The sequence below is a fragment of the Amphibalanus amphitrite genome, unplaced genomic scaffold (genome assembly GCF_019059575.1).
Source record: "Amphibalanus amphitrite isolate SeventyFive unplaced genomic scaffold, NRLGWU_Aamphi_draft 000403F_arrow, whole genome shotgun sequence".
Lineage (NCBI taxonomy): Eukaryota > Metazoa > Arthropoda > Thecostraca > Balanomorpha > Balanidae > Amphibalanus > Amphibalanus amphitrite.
Window position 1 is genome coordinate 477,837 of NW_024881897.1, and position 24,861 is coordinate 502,697.

At 54.1% G+C, this 24,861-nt stretch overlaps 1 protein-coding gene across 2 annotated transcripts in view; it reads left to right on the forward strand.

The window, feature by feature from the left end:
• LOC122390636 (dmX-like protein 2) overlaps positions 1-24,861 on the forward strand; it is a 59,776-nt gene that overhangs the window by 25,146 nt on the left and 9,769 nt on the right. For both annotated transcript variants that reach the window (XM_043383781.1, XM_043383782.1), the window contains exons 23-45: positions 6,383-6,525; positions 8,730-8,833; positions 11,264-11,627; positions 11,982-12,124; positions 12,839-12,967; positions 14,935-15,115; positions 15,401-15,512; positions 15,901-16,063; positions 16,399-16,770; positions 18,049-18,235; positions 18,535-18,665; positions 19,053-19,203; positions 19,877-19,954; positions 20,227-20,465; positions 20,777-21,005; positions 21,374-21,532; positions 21,871-21,974; positions 22,204-22,371; positions 22,708-22,841; positions 23,291-23,561; positions 23,791-23,901; positions 24,197-24,421; positions 24,729-24,838. In XM_043383781.1, coding sequence (XP_043239716.1) covers positions 6,383-6,525; positions 8,730-8,833; positions 11,264-11,627; positions 11,982-12,124; positions 12,839-12,967; positions 14,935-15,115; positions 15,401-15,512; positions 15,901-16,063; positions 16,399-16,770; positions 18,049-18,235; positions 18,535-18,665; positions 19,053-19,203; positions 19,877-19,954; positions 20,227-20,465; positions 20,777-21,005; positions 21,374-21,532; positions 21,871-21,974; positions 22,204-22,371; positions 22,708-22,841; positions 23,291-23,561; positions 23,791-23,901; positions 24,197-24,421; positions 24,729-24,838 — 4,008 coding nt within the window. The remainder of the gene's footprint in view (positions 1-6,382; positions 6,526-8,729; positions 8,834-11,263; positions 11,628-11,981; positions 12,125-12,838; positions 12,968-14,934; positions 15,116-15,400; positions 15,513-15,900; positions 16,064-16,398; positions 16,771-18,048; positions 18,236-18,534; positions 18,666-19,052; positions 19,204-19,876; positions 19,955-20,226; positions 20,466-20,776; positions 21,006-21,373; positions 21,533-21,870; positions 21,975-22,203; positions 22,372-22,707; positions 22,842-23,290; positions 23,562-23,790; positions 23,902-24,196; positions 24,422-24,728; positions 24,839-24,861) is intronic.

A 24,861-nucleotide genomic window follows, 5' to 3' on the forward strand; every position in this document is an offset into this window, starting at 1 on the left:
GTTCTGGAGGCGTGACAGAACCGACATCAGCCCGCCCCCTAAACTGACGAGACGGGCAGTCTTCTCTCTGTGCGGACGACTCACCAATCTTGTTCCTGTGGCCGGCTGGCTCCGCGTGGCCGCGTCATATCTGAAGAGGCGTGTCACCGCTGTGTCCAGTGGATGGGATGACGAGGTCACTGACCCGGAGCTCTGTGCAATGGTCATTGAGATGGTGGAGCGTGTGAACACATCTGACCCCGCGCGGGGCCGGTGGGATGTCTCTGGAGACGGCGGAGGTGTGGTGTGGGTCGATGCCAGCTCCCTCGCCATCGGGGCCGTGCTGGAGATCAACGACTGCGTCGTTGAAGACGCCTGCTGGCTGCGGAAGAGCTCGGACACCCACATCAATCTCGCAGAGCTAAATGCTGTGATTCGAGGGCTCAATCTGGCACTGTCCTGGAATTTGAAGAATGTGACGATCATGACCGACTCGCGAACCGTCTATCACTGGCTGTCCGACGTCCTGTCTGGCAGAGCCCGCGTAAAAACCAAGGCAGCGAGCGAGATGCTAATTCGGAGACGTCTTGAGACAGTGAAGAAGCTGGGTGAAGAATATGCCATGCAACTCTGCGTGAAATTCGTCCCATCGGCTGAGAACCGGGCCGACGCGCTCACGAGAGTGCCAAAAAAAGTGGCTGACCCCGCAGGGCGCGTCGATGGTGTGCGGTGCCGTCGTCACAGAGCCCGACATCGCACGGATTCACCACACCAGCGGCCATCCTGGCATCACACGAACCCTGAGACTATGCAGGAGGCAGAGCTCTGACGTCATCAGAGCTCAGGTGCGTGCCGTGATCCGCCAGTGTCAGGCGTGCCAATCGGTCGACCCTGCGCCGCAGCGCTGGGTGCGCGGCACGCTAGGGGTGAACGAGTGCTGGGAAAGAGTGAGCATGGACGTCTGCCACGCCGACAATCAACTCTACCTGACCCTAGTGGATTGTGGGCCGTCTCGCTACGCGATCTGGAGGCGCCTAAAGCGACAGGACGCTGAGAGTGTCATCGCGCAGCTCGAGTCAATCTTCCTGGAGCGAGGCGCTCCCACTGAGCTGCTGACGGATAACTATCCATCGTTTCGAAGTGCCGTGTTCAATGAGTTCGTCAGTCGGTGGGGAGTCTCCGTTCGATACCGAGCAGCTCATGTCCCGTCCGGTAACGGCATCTCGGAGCGCAACCACCGCTCCATCAAAACGTTAGCGGCCAGAAAGAAGTGTTCGGTGGTGGAGGCGGTGTATCGCTATAACGTGATGCCACGCGCGGAGGATCAGAGCTCCAGCCCCATGGAAACGCTGTTTAATTACCGAGTGAAAGTCCCAGATGTAGACACGCCAGCTGATGCCGATATCAGCCGCTTTACGGTCGGGGACAAGGTTTGGGTCAGGGACCCGAGCCGCCGCTGTGACGTGGCCAGTTCACTTGGGACGGTGAGCCGTATTGTGTCTGTACAGTGTGTTGAGGTGGATGGAGTGCCGCGCCATGTGCGGGACCTGAGGCTGGCCGTTCTCCCACAGCCGGCCGAGGGCAGGAGTCCGCCGATCAGTGAGAGTGACGACGAGGGCGCCCCAATTATCTTTTATGAGCAGCGTGTCACTCCCGACGCTGCGGCTCGAGGCGAGTCGGAGGGGGCCTCGCACGATGGCGAGGAGTCGGCAGCTGCTCGCAGGAGCACGCGGGAGCGGCGTCCCGCTACACTGACGCAGTATGGTGATTTATAAATCAGGGGGGAGTGTAATAGAATTGTGTTATGAATTAGTAGAACGTAGCGTGCCTTGTGTGTGTATTGTGCGTGTGTGCTTATGACCGTAGGGCTGTTCACGGGCCCTGTGTGCGGTCGGACCGCACACAGCCTCCAAGCTCCGCCCACTGCGTCCCTACGTCAGCCTTCCGTCACCGCACACAGCGATCGCTGTGGCCGGTCGGGACTGGCCACAGCGGAGCGTCCACCGCACGCAGCCGTGACGTCAGAGACGCCTACCCATCCCCTACCCCCACGCCTGCTGGACGCACCGCACACAGCGCACGCAGCAGTGTGCGGTGCCCGTGAACACCCCTCGTGTTTGTGTGGGCGCGCCGAGGCCGTGGGACCGGCGGGCCGCATTTCCTGCGCCTGCGGCGCTAGTTTTATGGCGCACAGCTGTGTGTGCACTGTGGACCGCCGGCCGGGCTCGGGCGCGCGGGCGCAGTTGGCGCCGCGACACGATGACGTAAGGAATACAGCGTGTGAGAGGTGGCTCGGTTTTCTACACTTTTCATGTTTGAACTGGTTGTTCTTCTATGCCCCTTCATCCATATCTTGATTACAGATGGGCTGTTACTGTAGGCTGATGAAGTGACACTTGATTGCCTTTGTGCGAGTTTCAGTTGCAGCCTCCTTGGTACTGCACTGGAAAGCAGATTGAATTGAATGCCTCTGAAAGATAGGAATACAGGCAAAGTTAGCTGTAGTAGTGTCAATGATAATAGACATGACATTTTTGTCCTTTGACATACATTTGTTGAAGTACAAAAAGGTACAAAATAAATTGGTTTGTTTGAAGACATGCACACTGCACAAAGCCGCACAGATATTACACAGGCATATGAAATTGGTACACATAAAAATTGATGATTAAAAAGGTCAAAACTTGCAATAATAATTGAAGTAAAAGTTACAATCACAATCATTTGATTTAAAATGACTTGACATATAAGTCACAAGACGCAACGCTCCTATTCTTTCATGCTTTCATTCATGGGTGTCGATTTGTATACCTTTGGGGGTGCTGCAGCACCCCCAATGCTCAAATGAGCACCCCCAATGGTTTTCCGGGCACCCCCAATGATTTTGTCCCTCAATAACTCCCACTAACTCTGCTTGAGGAAAATAATTGTTCTGCAGTCTTTCACTAATAAAAATAAAACAATTACGCAATTTACAAAGCATGAAATAAAGATGTAAAGCCAGAAAAGTTAGTTTTAAGAAGAAGAGCGAAAAAAGACGTTAAGTTGTAAAGACACTGGTGTGGGTCCGTCGTACACGGGTGTCGGACCCTTAGAGCTGCTGGCGCGTACCCTTTACAAGCCAGCAGGGGGCTCCAGAGACCGGCGACGGGCCCTCAGAGGCCGGCTAAGGGCCATCAGAGGCCGGTGGTACCTTCAGAAACCCTGTGGGGTCGTCTTTAGAGACCGGAACGGACTTAGACGCCGATGGAGCCCTCAGTCGCCGGTGTGGGGCCTTCAAATGTCACCGGTGGCAGGGTGGCCGTCACATGCGCACTTGTGGGGCCTTCAGAAGCTACGATGTTGGGCCCTCAGAGCCACCGATATAGGGCCTTAAGAGGCACTAGTGTGAGACCTTCAGATATGGCAATGTGGGGCCCTCGGACTGGAGGCGCCGGTGTGGGGGCTTCACAGTCGCCGGTGACGGCCCTCACAGGCGCCGTTGTGGGGGCTCTCAGAGACACTGGTTTAGGGCCATCACAGGCGCGCGTGGGGCCCTCAGAACTGCTGTTACGGAACGGACCCTTGCTTCATAGTCCGACAAGAAGATATCAAGAGGTCACCGGTGCCTTCAGGAGCCTTGTGTGGTTCTCAGAGACTGGCATGGTGCGCTCAGACGCCGCTGGGATCCTCCGAGTCACCTGTGTAGGGCCGTCAGGGTCGCTGGTAACTGACAAGGGCCCTCAGAACCGCCCATGTAGGGTTTTTAAAGGCATTGGTGTAGGGCCTCAGAGTTAGGGGTGTGGGGCCCTCAGAGACGCCGGTGTGGCGCTCAGGGGTGCCGGTGAGGGCCCTCACAGTCGCCGTTATAGGGGCCCTCAGAGAAATGGGTGTGGGGCCATTACACTTTACAGGCGGGTGTGCAGCTCCTAGAGCTGGCCCCCTATAGGCCGGTTAAGACCCCCAGAGGCCGGCAAGTGGCCCTCAGAGGCTGGCTTGGGCCCTTATGGAGATCTTAATGTTGGTACTTGTGGGCCCATGAGGTGTTCTTACGAGCCCTGTGGGGCCCTTCTGAGTCCAAATATAGCCAACCTGGACCCTCAGCGGCCAATTGGCGCCGCAGTGCCCCTCAGGCCCGAATAACCCGATGGGCCCCTGAACCTAATGGGGGGGGGGGGCATGTGCCTCACGGGCCCACCTGGCTACGCCACTGAGGAAAATCGTAAACCCATAAATATCGAAATGCGATCACCTGTCATTTTTTTCAACGATTATTGCGATCGTCTGATTAACGCCAGAGCCTCGTAGCTATACCGTTGCCTCCCGCGCAATGTCCGCCCCTGTGGACCGCAGGGGCTGCTGCACCGGTGCTAATCGCGATCACCGGTTTGTCACCTTATTACAGAGGTGCCGGGGCTGCTGCCGAGCTGCCGGCAAATGTACGCGTTTTTTTCGGAAAGATGTTTATGTAATGAGGTAGCCAAGTACTAGGACGAGCAGAATGATTTTGAAGAACGTTCAACCTTTGGGAAATATTAGTGGAAATCCCGGGATTATCAGTACCTTATGGGGATACCCAACCATGCCTTGTACGGTTGTGCCCATGGCAAAGCTGCAATCTTTCACCCGGTGCAGGGGTTGAGCACCCCCAACCATTTTGAGAAATCGACACCCCTGGAAGATCCTCCACATATCAACCAGCTTGATACCAGGCTGTGCAATAGTGTGTACATAACCCCATGTTGCCATTTTATTAGAGCAAGTGGGGTTACAACAACAATGCTAATGTCAAACCCACATCTGCAACCCGTACTGCAGTTTCAATCACCTTACAAGCACACCTTCCATGGCAGTTTGATAGGCAGAATGGTCATTACTACTTCCCCTCATATTCAACACATATTCCCTTTATACAGATACAGTTAAGACCTGGTTATGGCAAGCACTTTCGAGAAAAGATATGATTAAAGTCCAAGACAAAGGTCGAGAGAAACAACACCAACATAAAACACCGACTATGTAGCACTAATACTGTCAAATTTCATAAAAATATATACATGAGTCGATCAAAAATTCACTGTAGATTTCGAAAATGGTGTCAATTGCCACTCAAATACCCCCATTCGCATGTACGAAGCAATAAAACACTGACCTTCAATTCCGCGTGCCATTCTCCATAGGCCACTGTGTATTAAATAACGCGTTCACTGATAGCAAAAAAAGAGACCCACATATGACGCGTTTGCTACCAGCCAATCAGCGCTCGAGTTACCGAGCGCTCATTGGTGGAGAGGAGGGCCGTCGTCAGCAGCTAATTACACGTTGTTTTCCTTGAACATGTGCGTGAGCGCTGATGCTGCTCACGGGCTGTTGCCATTTTTCGTAATGCTGAAGGCACGGGAGCGAACCCCCCTGGGCCATGGCCACCAATTTGGCTATCTCAACTCAAATCTAATGTTAAGGTGGGAGGGTCCCTTTAAAGGTAGTGTGCCACCTTTGAAAGATTTCCCATTTTATTTTTCCTAGGATAAGAAGCTTCTGTTTTTACCTAATATCGCAAAAAAAAATCAAAAATGGGCCTGGAATAGTGCCTTTTTCGCCTAAAAGTTTATCGGTTTTTAGATATGTATAACAACTGTAGTGGGCTCACCTGCAAACAGGCGTCGGGCAACAATCGCGAATGCGGCGCACTTGTGACAATAAGCAAAGGTCATTATAGTGTTACGACCATACGACGTACGGGAATGAGTTATCAGCTGTCTAATCGTAGACAACACAATGTCGAGCCTTAAACTGTAAGCCCGTATTGGTATTGTTTCTTTTATTTGGCTGTCGAACATTATTTATGGTTTGAAATATGATTTTATGTAAAATAAATGATATGAAAAAGCCGTCTTATAAGTTATGACCCCATTTCACCACACGCAAGTGGCAGAAATGACAATGATCAGCTGACGCATTTTTCTTGGCCGAAGTCAGAGCGCGCGGCCCGACGCACCACGCGTATTTGGAAATTCCGACCTCGACGAGCATCGAAAGCCACCTAACAGGCGTGTTCGAAACCGCAGGAGATGATGATGAACGGGTTTATCGAAACTTGATTGGATGAGCATATCGGTAATAGCGATTTCAGTGTGTGCATTTATTGTTCATAGTGGTGTGAAATGTGGTTGGGGTACGACCGACAACCCGTCGGGGCGAATTTCGCACTGGGGTACTCAAAATTTGAAGAATTTAAGACGTTTCCATGAGTTTTGAAGGTATGGATAAGTTCTAAAAATCCGGTTCTCCTTATCTGGGCCATTAACTCCATACGGTCCAAGAAACCTGGCACACTACCTTTAACCCATCTAACCTAATGTGGCCCGTTTGTCTCATGATTACCAGAACTTGTGTAACCCTACGTGACCTCCGACCACCTCAGGTGGATGAAGATCCGTCAGGTGAAGCTGGAGTCGGCCGACGGCCTGCCGCCGATCCCGATGCAGATGAGCTGGGTGCGCGACGGCGTGCTCATCGTCGGCATGGATAACGAGATGCACGTCTACAGCCAGTGGAAAATGCCGCGTGAGTGCGACAGTTTGGGTCGGGCTAGGGTTCACTGACGAGAAAAGTAGTGGAGATGGTTAAGAGTTTGCTTCCGGCGATAGTTTCAGTCAGGGGCGGATCCAGGAAAACTCCAAGGGGAGGGTCATGAATCGAAGTGGTGCCCCTACCTATACCCAAAATGAAAAACTCAACGGATTTCGTCCACTTCATTTTGGTGGTTCCCCCCATTTTCAGTTTTTTTCTTTTTATTTTTTATTTTTAGTCAGTATCTTAACTCTTAGCCACAACCACATTTACCAATTGTAAGCAAGTATATATGAATGTGCTATGTGCATAGATGCTATGTGTATATATGTTGTGGACGCTGAGTAGTGAGTACTTACCAGGAACGTTATCAGGTAAGCAAATCGTTGTCAGTCCGACCAACTTGACCCTGGCGTCTAAAGGGTCTGTCCTTGACACTTCAGGCTTGTCAGGGGCACCAAAGTCCTTCCAGGGACACCACAAACCTTTCAGGGGCACCTACGGCCTTGTAGGGGCGCCACAGGCCCGCCAGGGGCACCACAGGCCTGCCAGGAAGTAGGGGCACCACAGGTCTAGCAAGTATACACGACAGGCCTGTCAGGGCACAACACAACGGACCTGTTGGGCCCATGAGCACCCCTAGGGGCAGGGGCACCACAGTCCTTCCAGGGGCACCGCAGGCCTGTGAGGGGCACCAGCGGCCTAGCAGGGGCACCAGTCAACACAGGCCTGCCAGGGGCACCACAGACCTGCAAGGGGCACCAGAGGTCTGCCAGGAGCACCACCGACCTCGCAGGGGTAACTTGGGCCTGTCAGGGGCCAGGGGCACCACGGGCCTTTCGAGAGGCACTTCAGGCTTTTCAGGGGCACCATAGTCCTCTCCGGGCGCAGGGGTAGCAGGGGCACCAGAGGCCTGCCAGGGGCACTACAGGCCTAGCAAGGGCACCACTGGTCTATCAGGGGCACCACGAGCCTGTCATAGCCAGGCATCTCAGGCTTGTCAAGGCCCAGGGGCACCACAGGTCTGTGAGGGGCACCAGCGACCTAGCAGGGGCACCAGTCAACACAGGTCTGCCAGGGGCGCCACAGACCTGCCAGGGGCACCACAGACCTGCCAGGGGCACCAGAGGTCTGCCAGGGGCACCACCGGCCTCGCAGGGGCACCTTGGGCCTGTCAGGGGCACCACGGGCCTGCCGAGGGGCACTTCAGACTTTTCAGGGGCACCAGTCCTCTCCGGGCGCAGGGGTACCAGCGGCCTAGCAAGGGCACCAGAGGCCTGCCAGGGGCACCAGCGGCCTAGCAAGGGCACCAGAGGCCTGCCAGGGGCACCACAGGCCTAACAAGGGCACCACGGGCCTGTCAGAGGCACCTCAGGCTTGTCAGGGCCCAGGGACACCACAGTCCTTCCAAGGGCACCGCAAGCCTGTCAGGGGCACCAGAGGCCTGCCAGGGGCACCACAGGCCTAGCAAGGGCACCACTGGCCTGTCAGGGGCACCTCAGGCTTGTCAGGGCCCAGGGGCACCACAGTCCTTCCAGGGGCATTACAAGCCTGTCAGGGGCACCAGAGGCCTAGCAAGGGCACCACAGGCCTGCCATGGACACCACAGGCCTGCCAGGGGCACCACCGCCCTTGCAGGGGCGCCTCAGGCCTGTCAGGGGCACCACGTGCCTACCGGGGACACTTCAGGCTTGTCAGGGGCGTTACAGTCCTGTCAGGGCCCAGGGGCACCAGGCCCGTGGTGTCCCTGCTAGGCCTGTGGTGCCCCTGGCGGTCCTGTGGTGCCCCTGTCAGGACTGTGATACCCCTGATAGGCCGGTTGTGCCCCTGGCAGGTCTTTGGGCCCGCGGGCCTCAAGGGGGGGGGGGGGGCCATGACCCATGTGACCCCCCCCCCCCCTTGGATCCGCCCCTGGTTTCAGTTATGGCGGCTGCGAAAATGTTTTGTAGGCAATTGACCTATTCGAATTTGCGTCTTTCGTTGTCATCGACTGATTTTTTCTATAATGATCATCGACCGTCAATGTGTTTGAAATGCGCATCGTGCATCTACGGCATTATCACCACCTTCAGCCTTTCGAATTACTGTCTTGGTTCCATGTGTCTTGCCCTCGTTCATTTAACAATGAGCTCACTTCCCTGTCAGCTTCCTTGGCCGCTGATGCCTGTCTGAATGTGCGCTTATGCCTGCCCCTGCAGCGTTGAGCCTGTCCCGCCGCAGCACGACCGACCTGCAGCCGCTCACGGACGACTTTGTGGCCTCACGAAACCTCACCGATCAGCAGCTGTTCACATACGCATCGGTAAGACGACCTATGGGGGCTCGAAACCTGCTGAACAGAACAGAACAGATTTATTTGAATAAGATCCACGATTACATGGCTTTTCACTTACTCGCGTCTGAATGGTAATACAATGGGAAGTTGGAACAGGCACACGGAAATGACTACAAACATTCGCATACCATGCATACACTCGCACCAGAAACGATATCGTGAATCAGAGAGATCCAGCGAACAGCCTGGCATCTGCCCGGAAAGACAAAGTGCCAGGCTCAATGCCGCTGTCGTTCAGCAGCGACACACCGCGGTAACAGAGTCGCCGCCTGCCGGCCTCCACACGGATGGCCGGAAGGGTAAACGAGTCCGCTCGCCTGGTGTTATGATCATGCCGCTGGTGGGCTCGCTGTCCGAAGGTCTTAAGAAGAAAGTCCGGATGACCTGACTTCATCGTCCGCTCGACTGCACACAAGGTATGGTAAGCCACCAACTGTTCGGCCGTGAGCCAGCCGAGGCTCGATATGGCACCCGAGATGTGATCACATCGCCTTTTCCCGGTCACGACACGTGCGCAGAAGTTGATGGTCTTCTGTACACGGTGCAGCTGTGTGCTAGTACAAGACCCATACACCGACATGCAGTAGCGCACAATGGATAACACTAGAGCTTCTGTGATGCCCTTTAACACAGGTCTAGGTATGACGTGACGTGCGTGACTTAGGGCTATCAGAATACCGGCGCACTTATGGGACATATTGTCTATCTGAGCCTCAAAATTTAGATGCCTGTCAAGTTGAACACCGAGGTTTTTAACTACTCCTGAGTCTGGAATGACATCTCCATTGAAGGTCAACGTCACAGGTGGTACATTGCGCAGCATTGAGGGGGTACCTAGCACTAACATCTGCGTCTTCTTGGAGTTGAGCTTCATCCGGTTGAAGCAAAACCACTGGTACAACATGTCGAGTGCGTGCTCCATACGGGCGACGAGCTGCGGTAAGTCACACTTTCTGCCTGTCACTATCAGTTGTGTGTCGTCAGCATACTGGACAACACTAACACCGTCCGGCACATGCAAGCTAAGGTCGTTCGCAAACAGCATGTACAGAATACAACTGAGGGCGCCGCCCTGGTATACACCGATCACATTGCTCTTTTTATCAGAAAGTAGCATCCTTCCGTCTGCGCACCGTACCTGCACCTGCTGCGCGTGGTCGGCCAAATAGTCACGGAACCATTTGGTAGTGATGCCGTAGAGAGACAGCTTTTCTAGCAGCTTGTCATGCGGAACAACGTCAAAACATTTAGATAAATCGAGAAGTACTAGAATACTTATCTCGCCGTTGTCCATAGCGTGAAGCGCCAGATCGGTGATCACGTGCAGTGCGGTTTCAGTGGAACGGAATTTACGGTACCCGTGTTGACAATCGGAGAGCAGGCAATTGTCCTCGAGATAAGCAATGAGCTGCGCCTGTACAACGCGCTCGACAATTTTCATTATTGCTGGCAAAATCGAGATGGGTCGAGTATCGGACGGTTCGGTGGCAATTCCGGCTTTAGGAATGGGTGTGACTAGCGCATGCTTCCAGGCGTGCGGCACTGTACCGGTGACAAGGCTCGAGTTTACAACGTCAAGCAGAGCATGTCTCACACCCAAGAAAAACTTTTGCAGCATCAGCACGCTAATGCCGTCAATTCCTGTTGAATTGGACGGTTTCATCACCGCGAGCGTGGCACACAAAGTATCCAGGTCGATTGTGCTGACATCGAAACCACAAGTTGACACACGTGGGACGCGCGTGGGGACAGCCAAAGCGGCGACCGGCACACTAGCAGCAGTGTTGAGCCCCACTGCGACATAGTAGTTGTTCAACGCATTCGGGGTTATCCGTGGAATATCGCACTGCTGCTGTTTCCGTCCGATAACGGGCCGCAGCACCCGCCACAGCCCACCGCGACTGTTCTCCCTGATCTCCCGCTCGTACCGCGCGCGGCAGTCACGGCGGATGGCCGCGCGGCACAGCCGGTTTGCCTCCTTGTACTCGGCGCGGTCACTTCCAGCGAGCGCCGCGCGGCGGCGCTGCAGCAGCCGTTGGGTGTCAGCGGACACGGGCGGCGCAGAGCTCCGCCTGTCACGGACACGCCTGAGCGGTGCGACAGTGTCCAGTTCAGAGAGGAACGCAGTCTGGAAGTGCGCCCACTTGTGCACAGTAGTGTCGCTGTCAAAAACTCCGGTCCAGTCGGTATCAGTATCAGTGCCTTTAGTGTGCTCAGCTGACTGGAGTTATTCACGTGGGTGTCGATAGACAATATATGCGAGCAATCTGCTGGTGCCAGAAGCCTTGGTTTCTGTCGTAACTCGGGTATTGTCCATGGGTTCAGATCTACATAATTAGTTGTTTGACGAGTCCCTGTCCCTGCCGCTAAATCCGCTCCCCTGTTTCATGCCGTCAGGACTCGATGAAGAAGCGCATCATGTCCGTGTCTTCCCTGGCCAACATGGACCTGCTGAAGGGCCGGGCGGCCGAGTCTGCGCGCGGCGCCACTCAGGACTACATGCCCAACTACGGTCTGTTCGTGGCCAGTCGAATCGCATTCCCCGTGCTTCCGCAGTACCATCCCAAGCAGCTGATGGAGCTCCTCAACTGTGGCAAGGTGAAGCGCGTCAAGGCGATCCTGGCGCACATTGTGCGTTACGTGCGCAGCCTGTCGCGTCAGTCGCGACTGGAATCGTCCACAGCCGATCCCGATCTGGATGATCCGGACATTGTGGAGAAACTGGCCCGGAGCCGCGGCATGTCCGTCTCGCTGCAGCCAGGTAGGTTCACGCCGGGTGGCAGTGGAAGTGGCAGAGGCTGGTGCTGATTTTGGAACGGGTGGTTGTGGGTCGTTTGCATCCTTGGCACGGTGGCATCCTTTACTTGCTTCAATCAATGTCGTACCTCTTTTAACGGTAACTGCTTCGAATCAGTGCGATCGTAAGAGGATGAGAGGCTGTCTTTTTTAGTTCCTTGATTCTTAAATTCCATCTTTTACAGACATGGTATCCTGGGACATTTGTGTGTGTGTGTGTGTGTTTTTTTTTTTTTTTTACTGTATAAGCGGCAGCCACCTGTCGATCTGTGTACCACGGATACATAACCCCGTTGCTCCCCGCTACCCGACTCTACAGGGAGCCCTCTGGAGCGTCAGCAGACGGAGGACATCCGACCCGACTACGAGGAGATTGACTCGGTGCCGCCGCTGCCGCTCTGGATGCTGCTTGCCGCCGACCGCGACCGGGGCCTGTCGGCACCGGCGGCATTAGAGGAGGAGGTTAGTGTGGCTGGGAGGGGCAGGATAAGGGCAGGAGCTGGGAGAGTTTGACCGCGACCGGGGCCTGTCGGCACCGGCGGCGCTGGAGGAGGAGGTTAGTAGAGCCCGGAAGGTATGAACAGGAGGTTGGTGTGGCCGAGATGAGTAGGAGCTAAGACAGGAGCTGGGGGGGGGGGGGGGGGGTGACCGTGACCGGGGCCTCTCGGCACCGGCGGCGCTGAGGGGGAGGAGGTTAGTCAGTTAGTGTGACCGAGAGGGGCAGGAGCACGGGGTTGGTGTAGGCGAGATGAACAGGAGCAAGAGGGAGGCTGGCCGTGACTGGGGCCTGGCTGGCGCCGGCTCCGCTGGAGGAGGAGGTAAGTGTGGCCTGGAGGGACAGGAGCAGGAGGATAGTACATATAGGCGAGATGGACAGGAGCAGGCGGATGTTTGATCAGGACAGGGGCCTGTCGGCGCGCTGGAGGACTGGAGGTTTGTGTGGCCGAGAGGGGCAGGAGCGGGAGGCTAGTGTGGCTGGGAGGACAGGGGTAGGAGGGAGTTTGGCTGGGAGGGGCAGGGCTAGGAGACGCATGGTGTGGCCGTGACCGGGGACTGTCAGGGCCTGCGCTGGTGGGCGTCGTCATGGAGCTCAGCTGCTGTCCCCTAGCCATGTTCTCTGCACGGCTGGGATGTGTCCTGTCGTCTCACTGACCCGCGACTGTAACTCTGCCTCAGAGCTACGACGACCTTTTCAAAGTGGACGACGGGGAGGCCACACTGGAGGACATCATCGGAGCCAACAAGAAGAGGCGCAAGTCCACCGCTGGCCCGCCGGAGGGGCTGAGCTTCTTTGGACCGCGCGAGGTAGGCAGACAGTGTCCGGTGGCCGGAGGCATCAAAGGTGTCACTCGCTCAGCAGCTAGTGCTTTATAGGTGTTCTGTCTCAGTTTCCAACTAGTTGTTAGAAAAGATTATTCGTTAGCAAGTAGATAAGTATTCCTTAGAGAAATGGTTTCTATGCACTGTTTATATAACACTTTTTCGGGAGTTTACTTAGGTACCAGTCAGTCGCCTATCAGATATCTAGTCTACTACAGTATTAGATACTTTCTTGGCTTCTCGGCATCTTTAACTGTTTATCGGCTCCAATTTATAATCGCCACATTGCTTTTTACTTTGCTGCAATTGCCTTTATGTTATCAGCACCGCGCATGCCTTGCCTAGCACACCCAACTTAGTAGCTATTGCCGCACTGAGTAGTGAGTCGCGCACATCCACGACATTCACCCGGCGGCCGAGTGCCGGTGTTTTACCACCCTCTGACCCCTCCACACTGGTTCATGGTCCCGCCGTGACGCTGTTTCAGGCCATTGGCGGGGATGTGGGGCCGCAAAGTCGACGGGTAGGTGCGCCGCCCGCGCCGGCGCGGCGTCGCGCTGCGCCCAGATGTTGTCTGTGATGTGACCGGCCCGACCCTCCCCCTCTTTCTGTGCCGACTCTTTTTCGTGCGAGCTCTCATTTTTTCATCTTCTCGTGCGTACTCCTGCTGGAATTCGATTGCTAACGGGAGAAGACAAGCTTACTCTCGGGCCCTATGCCCGTCAGTGTTTGTGTGTCTGTCTGTGATTGTGAGTCTGTCAATCTGTCACCCTGCTCCCTGCTTTAACCGTGCGGCCCCGTGAGTTTCCTGAGTGCTGGAGAGGGCGGTCGCCGGTCTGTTGTACAATTGTACATATGTACAGCGAGATAATCCATGTTTTCATCCACTACCCGTTCGCTTCACATCCATGTCTTTCAAGAGTGAAGAATATCCACATGCCACGTTCCGACGTGACACTGATGAATTCTCCCTGGAAGCCTGCGAGCCTGTGCCCGATTTAACCAGCCGGATCTAATTGGTATCATCTAGTATCTTACCTTCGTTTCCTTCAAAGTTGTTGGTGCCTCAAAGTCAGCCTTTCCTCCTGACTCCATCGGCGGTCTTCTTTTGTCCTTGTTTAGCCTGACCTCACGTCCTCATCTGACGAAATTTATCAGTCGGAACAGAATATTTACTGCGTCTGCTTCGGACGTGTTTCAAGTATCATCAATCGAGCATCGAGTACCAGGCTGTCGTCAAGTCGAGCAGACTAGATATTCGTGACCCGGTTCGATGTGTGTTGCGATTGTTGTTGTGGTCGAACCCTCTGCCTGATTGTCCGAATGTGACCGTGTGACCTCAAACCGTGTTTGCCCTCTACTGAAGCATAAACCTCTGTATCGTTTACAGGGCTCTATGACCCAATTTTTTACTCCTAATCATGGATTGACTCTGAACGAGACGGATCTTGAACAGGGTGCCAGCTGTCTCCGTGATAATTTCTGCACTGAGTCGTAGCATTGTCCAGCTGAACGTTGTTATCTGACTCATCCACCCGTGATACCAGAAGTTGTACGTGTTGTAATTAACTCAAGTGACTGTGATATCATGCTCTTCGTGTCCCCGTCGCAGTCCCAAATCCTGACGAGATGTGATTGCTTCCGCTGCAGTCTCTGATGCTCTATGCTCGTCTCCATGACAGTCTCTTACGTGATTTATGTATCTTTGCCTCAGTCTCTGGCGCTAGCCATCTGTCTCCGTCGCAGTCTCTGATGCTGGCGTAGTGTCCGACGTACGCATCTCACTATTACATCTCTTGGCCACCATGCGCTGCTCTCTGAAGTTCCTGCCGTGGCTTACGTGTCTATCACAGTGTCTGACTATCACATCATCTCTATCGTCATCTATATCATCATCATCTATCACTTCACATCTATCACAATCTCTAACTCTGTCCGTATTTCGGCTGCAGTCGCGGATGCTGACGCAGCTGCTCACCCACTGCCACCTGCCGGACCTCACCTCCATCGACCAGCTCTACCTGATAGCTCTGGCCGACACAGTCGCCTCCGTGGACGCCGATCTGGCCGACTGCTTCGACGAGAGCTCGGATGACGCAGCAGAGGCGCAGAAGAGCCAAGGACCCACACTCGGTGGGTAGGGGAGGATTGTGTGGGATTCTTGGGATGTGTGTGAGTGCGTCGGTGAGTTTGGGTCCAACCTGCTGCATGATGTGGGAAAGAAATAATTTGCTTTTCTTGACGCGCTTTGAGTAGTTTTTGTTTTACGAACATGTGAACATTATCGAAGCTACCAACAACTGTTCTCATGTATCACTACCTAGTAACTATGCGGATTAGTTACCTTAAACCCCGCCGAGGCCGTAGTAAGCACTGCAGCTGTCATAAATAACGTGCTCGAACGGTGTCCGTCCCCAGACTCTGTGGATGACTCTGGCCTGCGTTTCGTGCTGGCCATGCGGAACTTCACGTACCTGTCCAAGTGTCTGCCGCCGAAGGAGAAGGCCGAACTCAATTCGCAAGGCTTGACGTGAGTGTGATCTTCTGACAAGTGGCGAGCGGACTGTTGCTGTGTGCCTGCTGTGCCCACGTCCCACTGTGGCTCTTTTAGTATGTATGTTTTGGAGTCAGTTCGACTGTATAAACGTTATCATTATTGAAAAGATTCGCGCTAGGTTCAATCCACTTAATTGTCCTATCGAGGACTACCATCGATAAACTCAATCTATAATCCTTTTGCCACACGTAAACGCTTTCTTTGATGGAGTTATTCGCGCATCTGTATTTCAAGTTGTCGGTATCGTCTAATACCACCTCCCCTATGTCCGCAAGTTCTTCGTACGTCGTGGTGTGGAACTTCCATTTGCTCACCTATATGTAAAAACTGAGCTAGCTCCTACATCTCCCCTGGCCTTTAGCTCGTCGTACGTGGTGTGGGGCTTTCACTCGGAGTCACAGGAGGAGCTGGTACAGCTGGTGCCGTGCGTGGCGCGCGCCCAGCCCCAGTGGAGAGAGCTGCAGCAGCTCGGCGCCGGGTGGTGGATCCGCAGCAATACGCTGCTCAAACGCATCGTCGAACAGGTTAGATGGAAGGGATAGAACATGGGTGACTGGGAGGGACCGGGGCGGTGGGTGGGGCGTTTATTGACTTGCCGTTTCCAGTTGGAATGTGGATTGTGGAGTGTACCGATGATCAATTTGCTTTCAGCTGCTTTTAACATTATGGTCATCCGTCGTGCAGAAATCTGCTTACGATACCTGATGGCACAGGTAGACGCGGATGACTGGTTTCAGCTAGCATACACTATGATTAAACACATAATCATGGTATGCGGTGATGGGATGTCTCTGCCAGCCGGCTTCAGCTGATAATGCCACAAGTCCTGCCTTTGACGCTTGTCTTTTTCCGTTGTCAGATTGCCAAGACGGCCTACCAGAAGACCAAGGATCCAATGGACGCTGCTCTCTACTACTTCGCCATGCGCAAACGGACCGTCATCGCGGCGCTGTACAAACAGATGCGCGACGACCGGCGCTACAAGTTCTTCAGCAAGGACTTCACCACGCCCGATGGCCGCACAGCCGCCAAGAAGAACGCCTACCAGTGTCTGGGCAAGCAGAAGTTCGAGTCGGCGGCGGCACTGTTCCTGCTGGCTGACAGTCTTCCCGACTGCGTGGAGGTGATCCTGACCAAGTTACACGACCTGCAGCTGGCCATGTTGGTCTGTCGGCTGTATGACGGAGAGCTGGACAGCTGCCCGCCCAGCCTGCAGCAGCTGCTCAACAAGGTGGGTGGGATTACGGCGGCAAATTGCTGGGTGGGGGAACTAACCTTGCCTTGAAGTGTCTTTTGATCATTTTTATCACCTTTGTTACTTTAACCACCGTGGTGAGGTTCAACGAGCTGAAACGTATGGTGCTGTAGGAAACCTTTTATGAGTTTTTGGTAAAAAGAAAGTTCCTGCAAACGACAACCAGATCATGTATGACGGCCTCAGAAGGTCCAGGATGTTAACCCTATTCCTGGCGGGCTCCGCCGGGACAAGAAACTGGCGGGGGGGGGGGCCGATTCGGCCCCCCCCCCTGAGATCTCGAGAACGAAGCAAGATAGCGACAAGCGGTAAACGGCATCGGATACGCACGGCCAAGATCTACAATTTTTACTAAGGTCATTTTCAGGTCAGGTCAAAGATGACGTCACAGGAGTCGAAAAAGTCAAAATGGCGGCGCTAGATTTGGAGAGAGTTTTTCTCGAATAACTTTCGAATTAGTCAAGATAGGAACAAACTAAGGGCATCATCGTGATCCTCTCGTCAATCCGCATCGAATGATATATATGTTGACCTCGAAAGGTCAAGGTCAAAGGTTGACCTCAGGTCACGTGACCTCGAGGTCATCATGTATATCGTTCGATGCGTCTTGACGAGCTGAACACAATGAGACCATCCACGCGTCTGTATCTTGTTCCTGTACGGAGTTATTGGCCAAAAACCTTTGGTGACCTTTGATGACGTCACATGACCTCACAGCTGCCCAACAGCAAAACAGACCTCAAGGTAGTGAAGCTTGATCGTATATGAAGTCATGTATGGTATATGGGGCCATTCCGACCCGTTTTAGTGGTAAAAACAGGGAGTTGATTTTTCCCCCATTGACTTATAATGGGGAGGTCGCGAAATTGACCTGACCTTAGGTCACCGATATCAAAATTCCGAGATATACAAATTGCACATACTGGTACCCTAACTAAACCCTGAAGAGAAGAAATTGATCGGTCAAAAACTCTAGCTCTGGCGTGATTGCAAACTTTTCTGAGGTAGGGTCACCAAACCGCCTCTGGTGACCTGACCTGAGGTCAGATCAACTCAAAATTTTCAGACATGTTGCGTAGAAGCCTTTTAGGAAAAGTCAGAAAATTTGAGCTTCCTAGCTCAACGCGTTTGGGAGAAATAACCAAAAAACCTCAGGGGGGGGGGGCTCCTGAGGCCCCCCCCCGCCAGGAATAGGGTTAAACCGAAGACGGTAAATCAGGTGTCATCTGACGTTTACCCCCCCCCCCCCTTCAGGAGATTCTGGGTGTGGCCGAGGACGGGACGGTGGACCTGGCTGTGGCGCACCCCGACCCGTTCCTGCGCTCCATGGCCTACTGGATCAAAAAGGACTACTCGGCCAGCCTCAACACGCTGCTCAAAGTCAACGTGGGCACCCTGCACACGGCCTATCAGGAGGAGGATGCGCAGACATACTACGGCAGTACGTACTCGCTGTTGTCTGCCTTAGTTCTCTCTGTGTGCGTGAGAGCGTAGTTGAGTTGGAATTAACCTATATCAACCTCGGCTTTGAATAGGGCACGAGTATTATACAGGAAATATGAGACTTCTCCTGTCTTTCCAAAGTTACGTTTCTGTTAAAGTATTGGACTCACGCCCTGGGTCCTGACCCTAACCACTGACCGTTTTCTGACCGTGCCACCCAGCTGTGTCTCCCCACTAGACCGCAATACTGCCCCAATTCCTTTTCACATTTTTGTCCACGTAAACTTTTTGTTGCAGCGAGTCCGACCGTGTTCAATTTTTACGTGTACCTGCGCACCCACCCGCTGATCGTGAAGCAGTACAAGGCGCAGGGCGCCCAGGACCGGCGCCGGGGGCGGGGCCAGGACGCCGGCGATGAGGACAAACAGGTACGCGGCTAATATGAGCAGCGGGAGTTGGTGACGAACGGGAGGGAATGTAAGGTTGAACGTAGAATGTGCGAGTCTAACCAATGGGGTAAAGTGAAACGTCTGAGCCGGAAGCTGCGTTGCGGAGATGCTGCTGCAAACTAAATCTTTGGCACCCAAACCGATTAGCTTTTGTACGTGAATATGTGTTAAAACCAACAACCCGAGAGCGAATGCTAGTCCTCATTTCGATTTATTGAAGGCACAGGAACATAATTTTTGCCTCAGAGGAATTAATAATTCATTTTCCTTTTAGTTCAGGTCCACAGCAGCCTGTGTTGAAACGTGTTGTACCTCATTGTGGCTCTTCATTCCATCCACTTACTCACTTTTTCCGCTCCGTTCCAGTTCTTCCACGTGGACGCCATCACTCCGCTGGAGCGGCAGTTGTACTTCAGCACCGCGCACGCACACTACCGCGCCGGCTGTCCGACCCTGGCGCTGGAGGTGCTCTCCAAACTACCGAGCAAGGTGCTCGACAGCTGTCCGGAGGCCGAGAGTGAGTCGGAAGAGGGAGAGGGCGAGAGAGGGGGTCAGATGGGGCGACAACTGCAGTGTATGACATGGACAGCGATGCGGACATTGCTAAGGGACATGGGCATTGGGCATGGTGGGACAGCGATAGGGACTTGTTGGATTGTTTGGTGGATCGCTGCTTAGAATTGTGTCAGGAAGGCTCATGTTATTGCAAATAGGGCTACAGACCTTGTTTTTTTTTTTTTTTTTGTTGGGTTAGGCCCTTTCGGTCGACAAGACCATTGCAGAGCCGGAAGGATGATAGGAATTAGGGGGAGACATTGGTCTGGGCAGGCACCCTAGAGAGTCGCCGGGGCTGAGCCCGTCCATAGGACAGGCCGACCAGCCCCCCAAGCACTCTCTGCACCCGGCTACGGGGTGCAGCTCCCTCGGGAGCAGCGGTGCCGCTCCAAGGGAGCAGCCCGCATGAGATAAAGTTGCCTGTCCAGCCCGGAAGGGGGTTGTGGCGTGGAGGAGAAGGATTTCAGTATCCTGAGGATAGAAGCACGGATAGGTGAGCTACAGACCTGATTTCTTGTGGTGTCGATTGATTGAATGGAACTCCGTTGATGAAGTTTCGCACAGTTTAACCACCTTCATTATCCCGTAAATGTCGGCCATGATTGTCACTGAGGTGTTTGAATGTGTCCGTTCAGGCGCTGTGGCCAGCCCGGTCAAGTCGGCACCGCAGGACAAGAGGATTGACACGGGCATCATCGACTGGTCTCAGCCAGGTGAGACGGGAAGCAAGGCTGCGTGGTTTAGGATGGCGCTGCTGCTGCATTGCGTCTAGAGTGTAGCGATGCATGAATTTATATCCCATGGAATTACACCGATATATCCAGCTTTATTTTTTGTTGTTGAGGGGCTGGTGCATACATCTGGGGCGCTGTATCAGCTCTTGTTCGCCCATGTGAAATAGTCAAACAATTACAAATCTATCTCATTTGTGAGGTGTCTCATTACGCTCCTCACCTCCTCTCTCACGCCTCCGCTCTGCCCACAGAGCCGCTGTCGGAGCCGGAGCCGGTCGAGTCCCTGCTGGCTCCGGGCGGGGATACGGCCGCCGCTCTCATGGACGCGCCGCGCGTCCCGTCGCCGCTGCCGCAGTCGCTCGGACAGGACTTTGACTGGTCGACGCCAGTCCGATCGCGGCTGGCCCCCGAGCCCCTGGAGCTTAACTGGGATGATGATCGGGGCAGTGATACCAGCACTGATACTGGTGCGGAGACGCAGACTCAGATGGTGAGCGAGACGGACAGAGTGGCGGGAGATAGTAGAGGGGTCGTGGGGACGAAGACAGGCGACACTTAATTGTGTGGAAGTGGTCTGTGTTGTGTGTCATGCCCGGTGCTGAGCAAGTGCCGCTTCTAAACTTCGGTCATTTACACCATTCGAATGACATTGAAGAGGTCTGGCTATGACCTAGACTAGTGCGTTCACCATGAATGACATATCGCCATCTTTTTCTGTGTTAATCGTATCTGGCGGCGGCCAGTTGATGCCTCCATCCCTCTCTCCACTCACCTCACTCCCTACTCTCCCACTGCCAACAGACATCCGGGCCGGGCCCTGCCGAGGCGGCTCGCTCCGGCGTCCTGGACATCATGGCGCAGCAGCTCAAGTTCATCGGCTGCCTGCAGCTAATGATGGAAGAGCTCTCGAACCTGGCCTCAGGTCTGGGTGTGGACGGCGGCCAGCTGCGCTACCAGCTCTACCTGTGGCTGGAGAGGCAGGTGGACGCGCTCATTGATGTCTGCAACTACGACGGAGGCACTGTCGATGGTGAGGATCGCGTGATTGCGGGGGAGGAAAGGTCGGTCTGAGGACTGCCACTGGAGAAGTGGGGACTCTTCATGGTCATTGGTAGAGGTTAGGCTGTTTGTTTAGCCTCTCTTGGTGAGTTTGTGAAAAAATTACGTCGCATCGAGTTGGGAACCAGGGTGGAGTTTGCTATTTAGTTTAGATGCAATAGAGATGCCTGTTTGGTGGACCCCAACTTGGTATACGTCTGCCGTTAGCGTGTACAGATGCTGGTAGTTTATGTTTCCTCAATTAAATATACGAAACGGTTATTGGTCATCTGTAATTGCAGCGACGGCCAATAACCATCTCCTGGCCTCCCGTCTGACCTGTCCGTCCCTCCCCGGCAGTGGCGGCGCTGCCGACGACCGCCGATGAAGAGGACGCCACTCCGCCGCCCTGTTTCCCCGGAGACCGGCGGCCCACTCTGCACGACGTGCTGCTCACGGACAAGATGGACTTCGAGGCCAAACTGCAGCGCGCCACCCGCAGGAAGACTTGGCTCAAAGGTGGGTGGATGTTGTCTGGTGGGACGCACGAGCGGCTAGAGACGGCTCTGTTAGGATCATTTTAACTTACGTTCTTGTTCTATTATTCTAGCGAAAATGTGACGACATATGATTCATGAAAGCTTTTTTTGTCCTTCTCTTCCTGAAAGCAGAAAGGGAAGTTTTTTATTATTATGAGCCTCTGAAACTGAAAGTGGTCATGAAAGTCATGCTTTGGGGCTAAAGAATTATAGCCATTTGGTCAAATATCTATTGGCAATAACCTCTGGTAGGATAGTGCAGCAACGCTATATTTGGCTCATTATAACTATCACATTTGTGTCTGTTTGTTTCGACAGCGAACCAGGCCCTGTTGCGCACCCTGCTCAGCTACTGCAGTCTGCAGGGGGCCGCCGGCGGAGCGCTGGCCTCTGTCCGCATGGAGCTCATCCTTCTGCTCCAGGTAGGAATGAACCGTGATTAGTTAGGTACCGTTCACCGGCAGTGCACCAGCCTCCGTGGCCGCATGAAACTTACCACATTATCTCCTGATTTAGGAGCAGACTGCCGTTTGCAATAGTCCAGTGAGAGCAGTGCTCATTGCTCAATTTACAGCTGTTCTGTTACCGGTTCATTTCCATTTTACGGAAGTCAAAGTGCCCTGTAGCTCACCCCTCCGCTTGCTTCCACAGGAGTTACAGCAGGAGTCGAGCCGCCAGCAGCTGCTCAGCCCGCTGCCGTTCCCCACCATGATTCCGCTGCTGTCTGCCAGCGTGGCCAACAATAAGACGGTGGTGATGGACCCCGTACGGCACCTGCAGGCCATCGCGCACGATCTGCTGCAGGTGGTGGCGCATCAGGTGAGAATGGAACCGGATGAGTGAATTGGGCCTGCAGATGGGAAGACATTATCGCGTGATGTACAAACTACAGATAGATGCGGTAGGGAAGACAAAACCATACCTAGACTGGGATGTGATTATTATTTTTACTACAGAGAAATAAAACGTAGGACTAATCGACAAGTGATCAGGTAAGTTGTCTTAAAGTTCTATGTAACTACATAATGTAAATATGGACAATGGACATAGTAAGTTGTAAACTGCTGGTTTATTGTTTATGCCGTAATGTGATTTTTCTGTCGGCCTGCACTCGTCTCCGGGCGCCCCTCTGACGTCTGCGTCGCTTCCCCTTAGACGGCGCCTCCGTCACCTAACGTGGTGGAGGAGTCGGCGCTGGCCGTGCTGAAGAACACAGCCGTGGCGCTCTCATCGTGCGTCTACCAGGCGCTCTGCGACTCTGACGCCTTCAAAGTCAAACAGAAAGACGGGTCAGTGAGGAGGCGTGGGCTGCTGCCGGGCGGGTCGGCTGGGAATTGCCTTGATTGACGATGCTGAAATAATCTACTGTTCATTTGTTTGATTTAATTAAATTAGTTGAGAGTGGAGAGGATAGTTGTAACGAATCCATGACAGATATAAAATGACGATAACAACTCAGGTTTATTGTAAGGGACAAAGCTTTCTCTTAGTGGAGAGGATGCTGTTGTGACTGCTACTGCTGATGTTTTGGGGATAATGGCACTGGCGCTCCAATTGATGCTGTCTTTAATTGAATAGATGCTTTTTCATACGGTCATTTCCAGCTTCACACACCACAGTTGATGATTGCTATTGTCACCAGCTGTATGCGCCAAAGACCCAATTTCACAGCCATTTGTCCCATGCGCATCATCACCCCACTATATCCCTCACCGCCGTGTCTGCCTTCTCCCCACAGCCTGGTCGGTTACAGCGTGGACGGTATCGTAGCGGTGAGCGCCAGCCACCTGACGGCCGGCCTGGGCGCGCGCTGCCGGCGCGCCAGCGCCGACCAGCCGCCTGCCGTCACCTCGCCTCCCGCCAAATGGCCCGGCGTGACGTCACTGCGCGCGCTGCTCTCGCGCGAAAAGGACGACGACGGCCCACAGCTGACGGTGCTACTGGCCGAGGTGTTTGCGGCGGTTTATACCAGCCTGCTCATCACGGCCATCGCCTGCTCCGACGCCAGGGTCAGTGGCGCGGGATGGCCGACGATAGGAGTCGCTAGTTTAATATGAAACATGCATTGGGAGCGATGGTGTGCTTAGGGTTGATGGTCAGCGGCTTCAGCAGTGGATCGTCGGTAGTCAGACCTGTGATGTGTACCCCCAGTTGTTGCATCTGCTGCTGCGGTTGTTGATGCTGTCCTGTTGACTCATTGACCCTGTGATCCTTGACCAGTGTGACCTGTGCCCACAGCTGCTGTACCGGCTGGTCCGTCTGAAGGTGGACACCCGTCTCTGGTCGGCTGTGTTTGGCGGCGGCGCCAGGAAACTGCTCCGCGTCGCCACCAATGTAGTCACACCATCGGTAAGTGGTCAGCTCGACCCCAGCTGCCCTGATAGACCAGTACTTAAAAGAGCTTGCAAGTGATTTTCACTGCCGTGGCTCACAAGTCATAGGGGGACTAACAAGGGACTAGCACCTCTGGCTAATCACATAATGTGTCCTAGTTATGTTTTCAATGTCTTTTGCTTATCACAAGATGCATCAGCTAGTTATGTCTTGCGAACGTCTATGGCGGTACTTCCTCATATTATGAACATGTGTTAGTTCTTTTCGCACATAATCCCCCTCTGACTTCCTCCATCTATCTGCATTTCAGACCCCGGCGCCGTCCGAATTAGCCTCTTCCCCCGGCGACACCAGCCTGCTGTCGTCGCTCAACAAGCAGCGTGCCAAGCTGAACATGAAGCTGCTGGGTCAGCTGGCCCCGGGCAGCGGACCGACCACGCCCGGCCTGACGCCGCCCACTCGCGACGAACACCCCACCTACAGAGAGGTGTTTGTGCCGCCCGAGGCGTCCATTGTGCAGCTGATACTGGCGAAGGTGAGGATGAAGTCGGGTGGGACGAGCAGGGTAAGAGGAGAGGAAGGGGTGATAGAGAGTACTATTCGAGGGGATAGAGGGAATAGGATAGAGAGTAGAGTACTGTAGGTTGAGAGCGAGGCGCGTTTTTGTCGTCCGGCTTGTTGCAATATTGTCTTCAGCAGGGTTGTTGAATCATTACTCGTTATTAGGATGCTGCTACCCTCTAGCCTGGTCAGTTATAACTTGTGCTTTCAGTTTGTCGTTAAGCTTATCTGAGTGCTGTGACTTGCCTGATGACCTGAATGTGACCTTTTCTGTCCGACAGCCGCCGCCGGACCCGGCCGGTGAGACCGAGGAGTCGACATTCGACTACGACTCCGACACCGAGTCGCTGGCGGACGATCAGTCGGATAGATATGGGGAGGAGGATGACGGGTAAGATTCGGGGGAGGACTGGT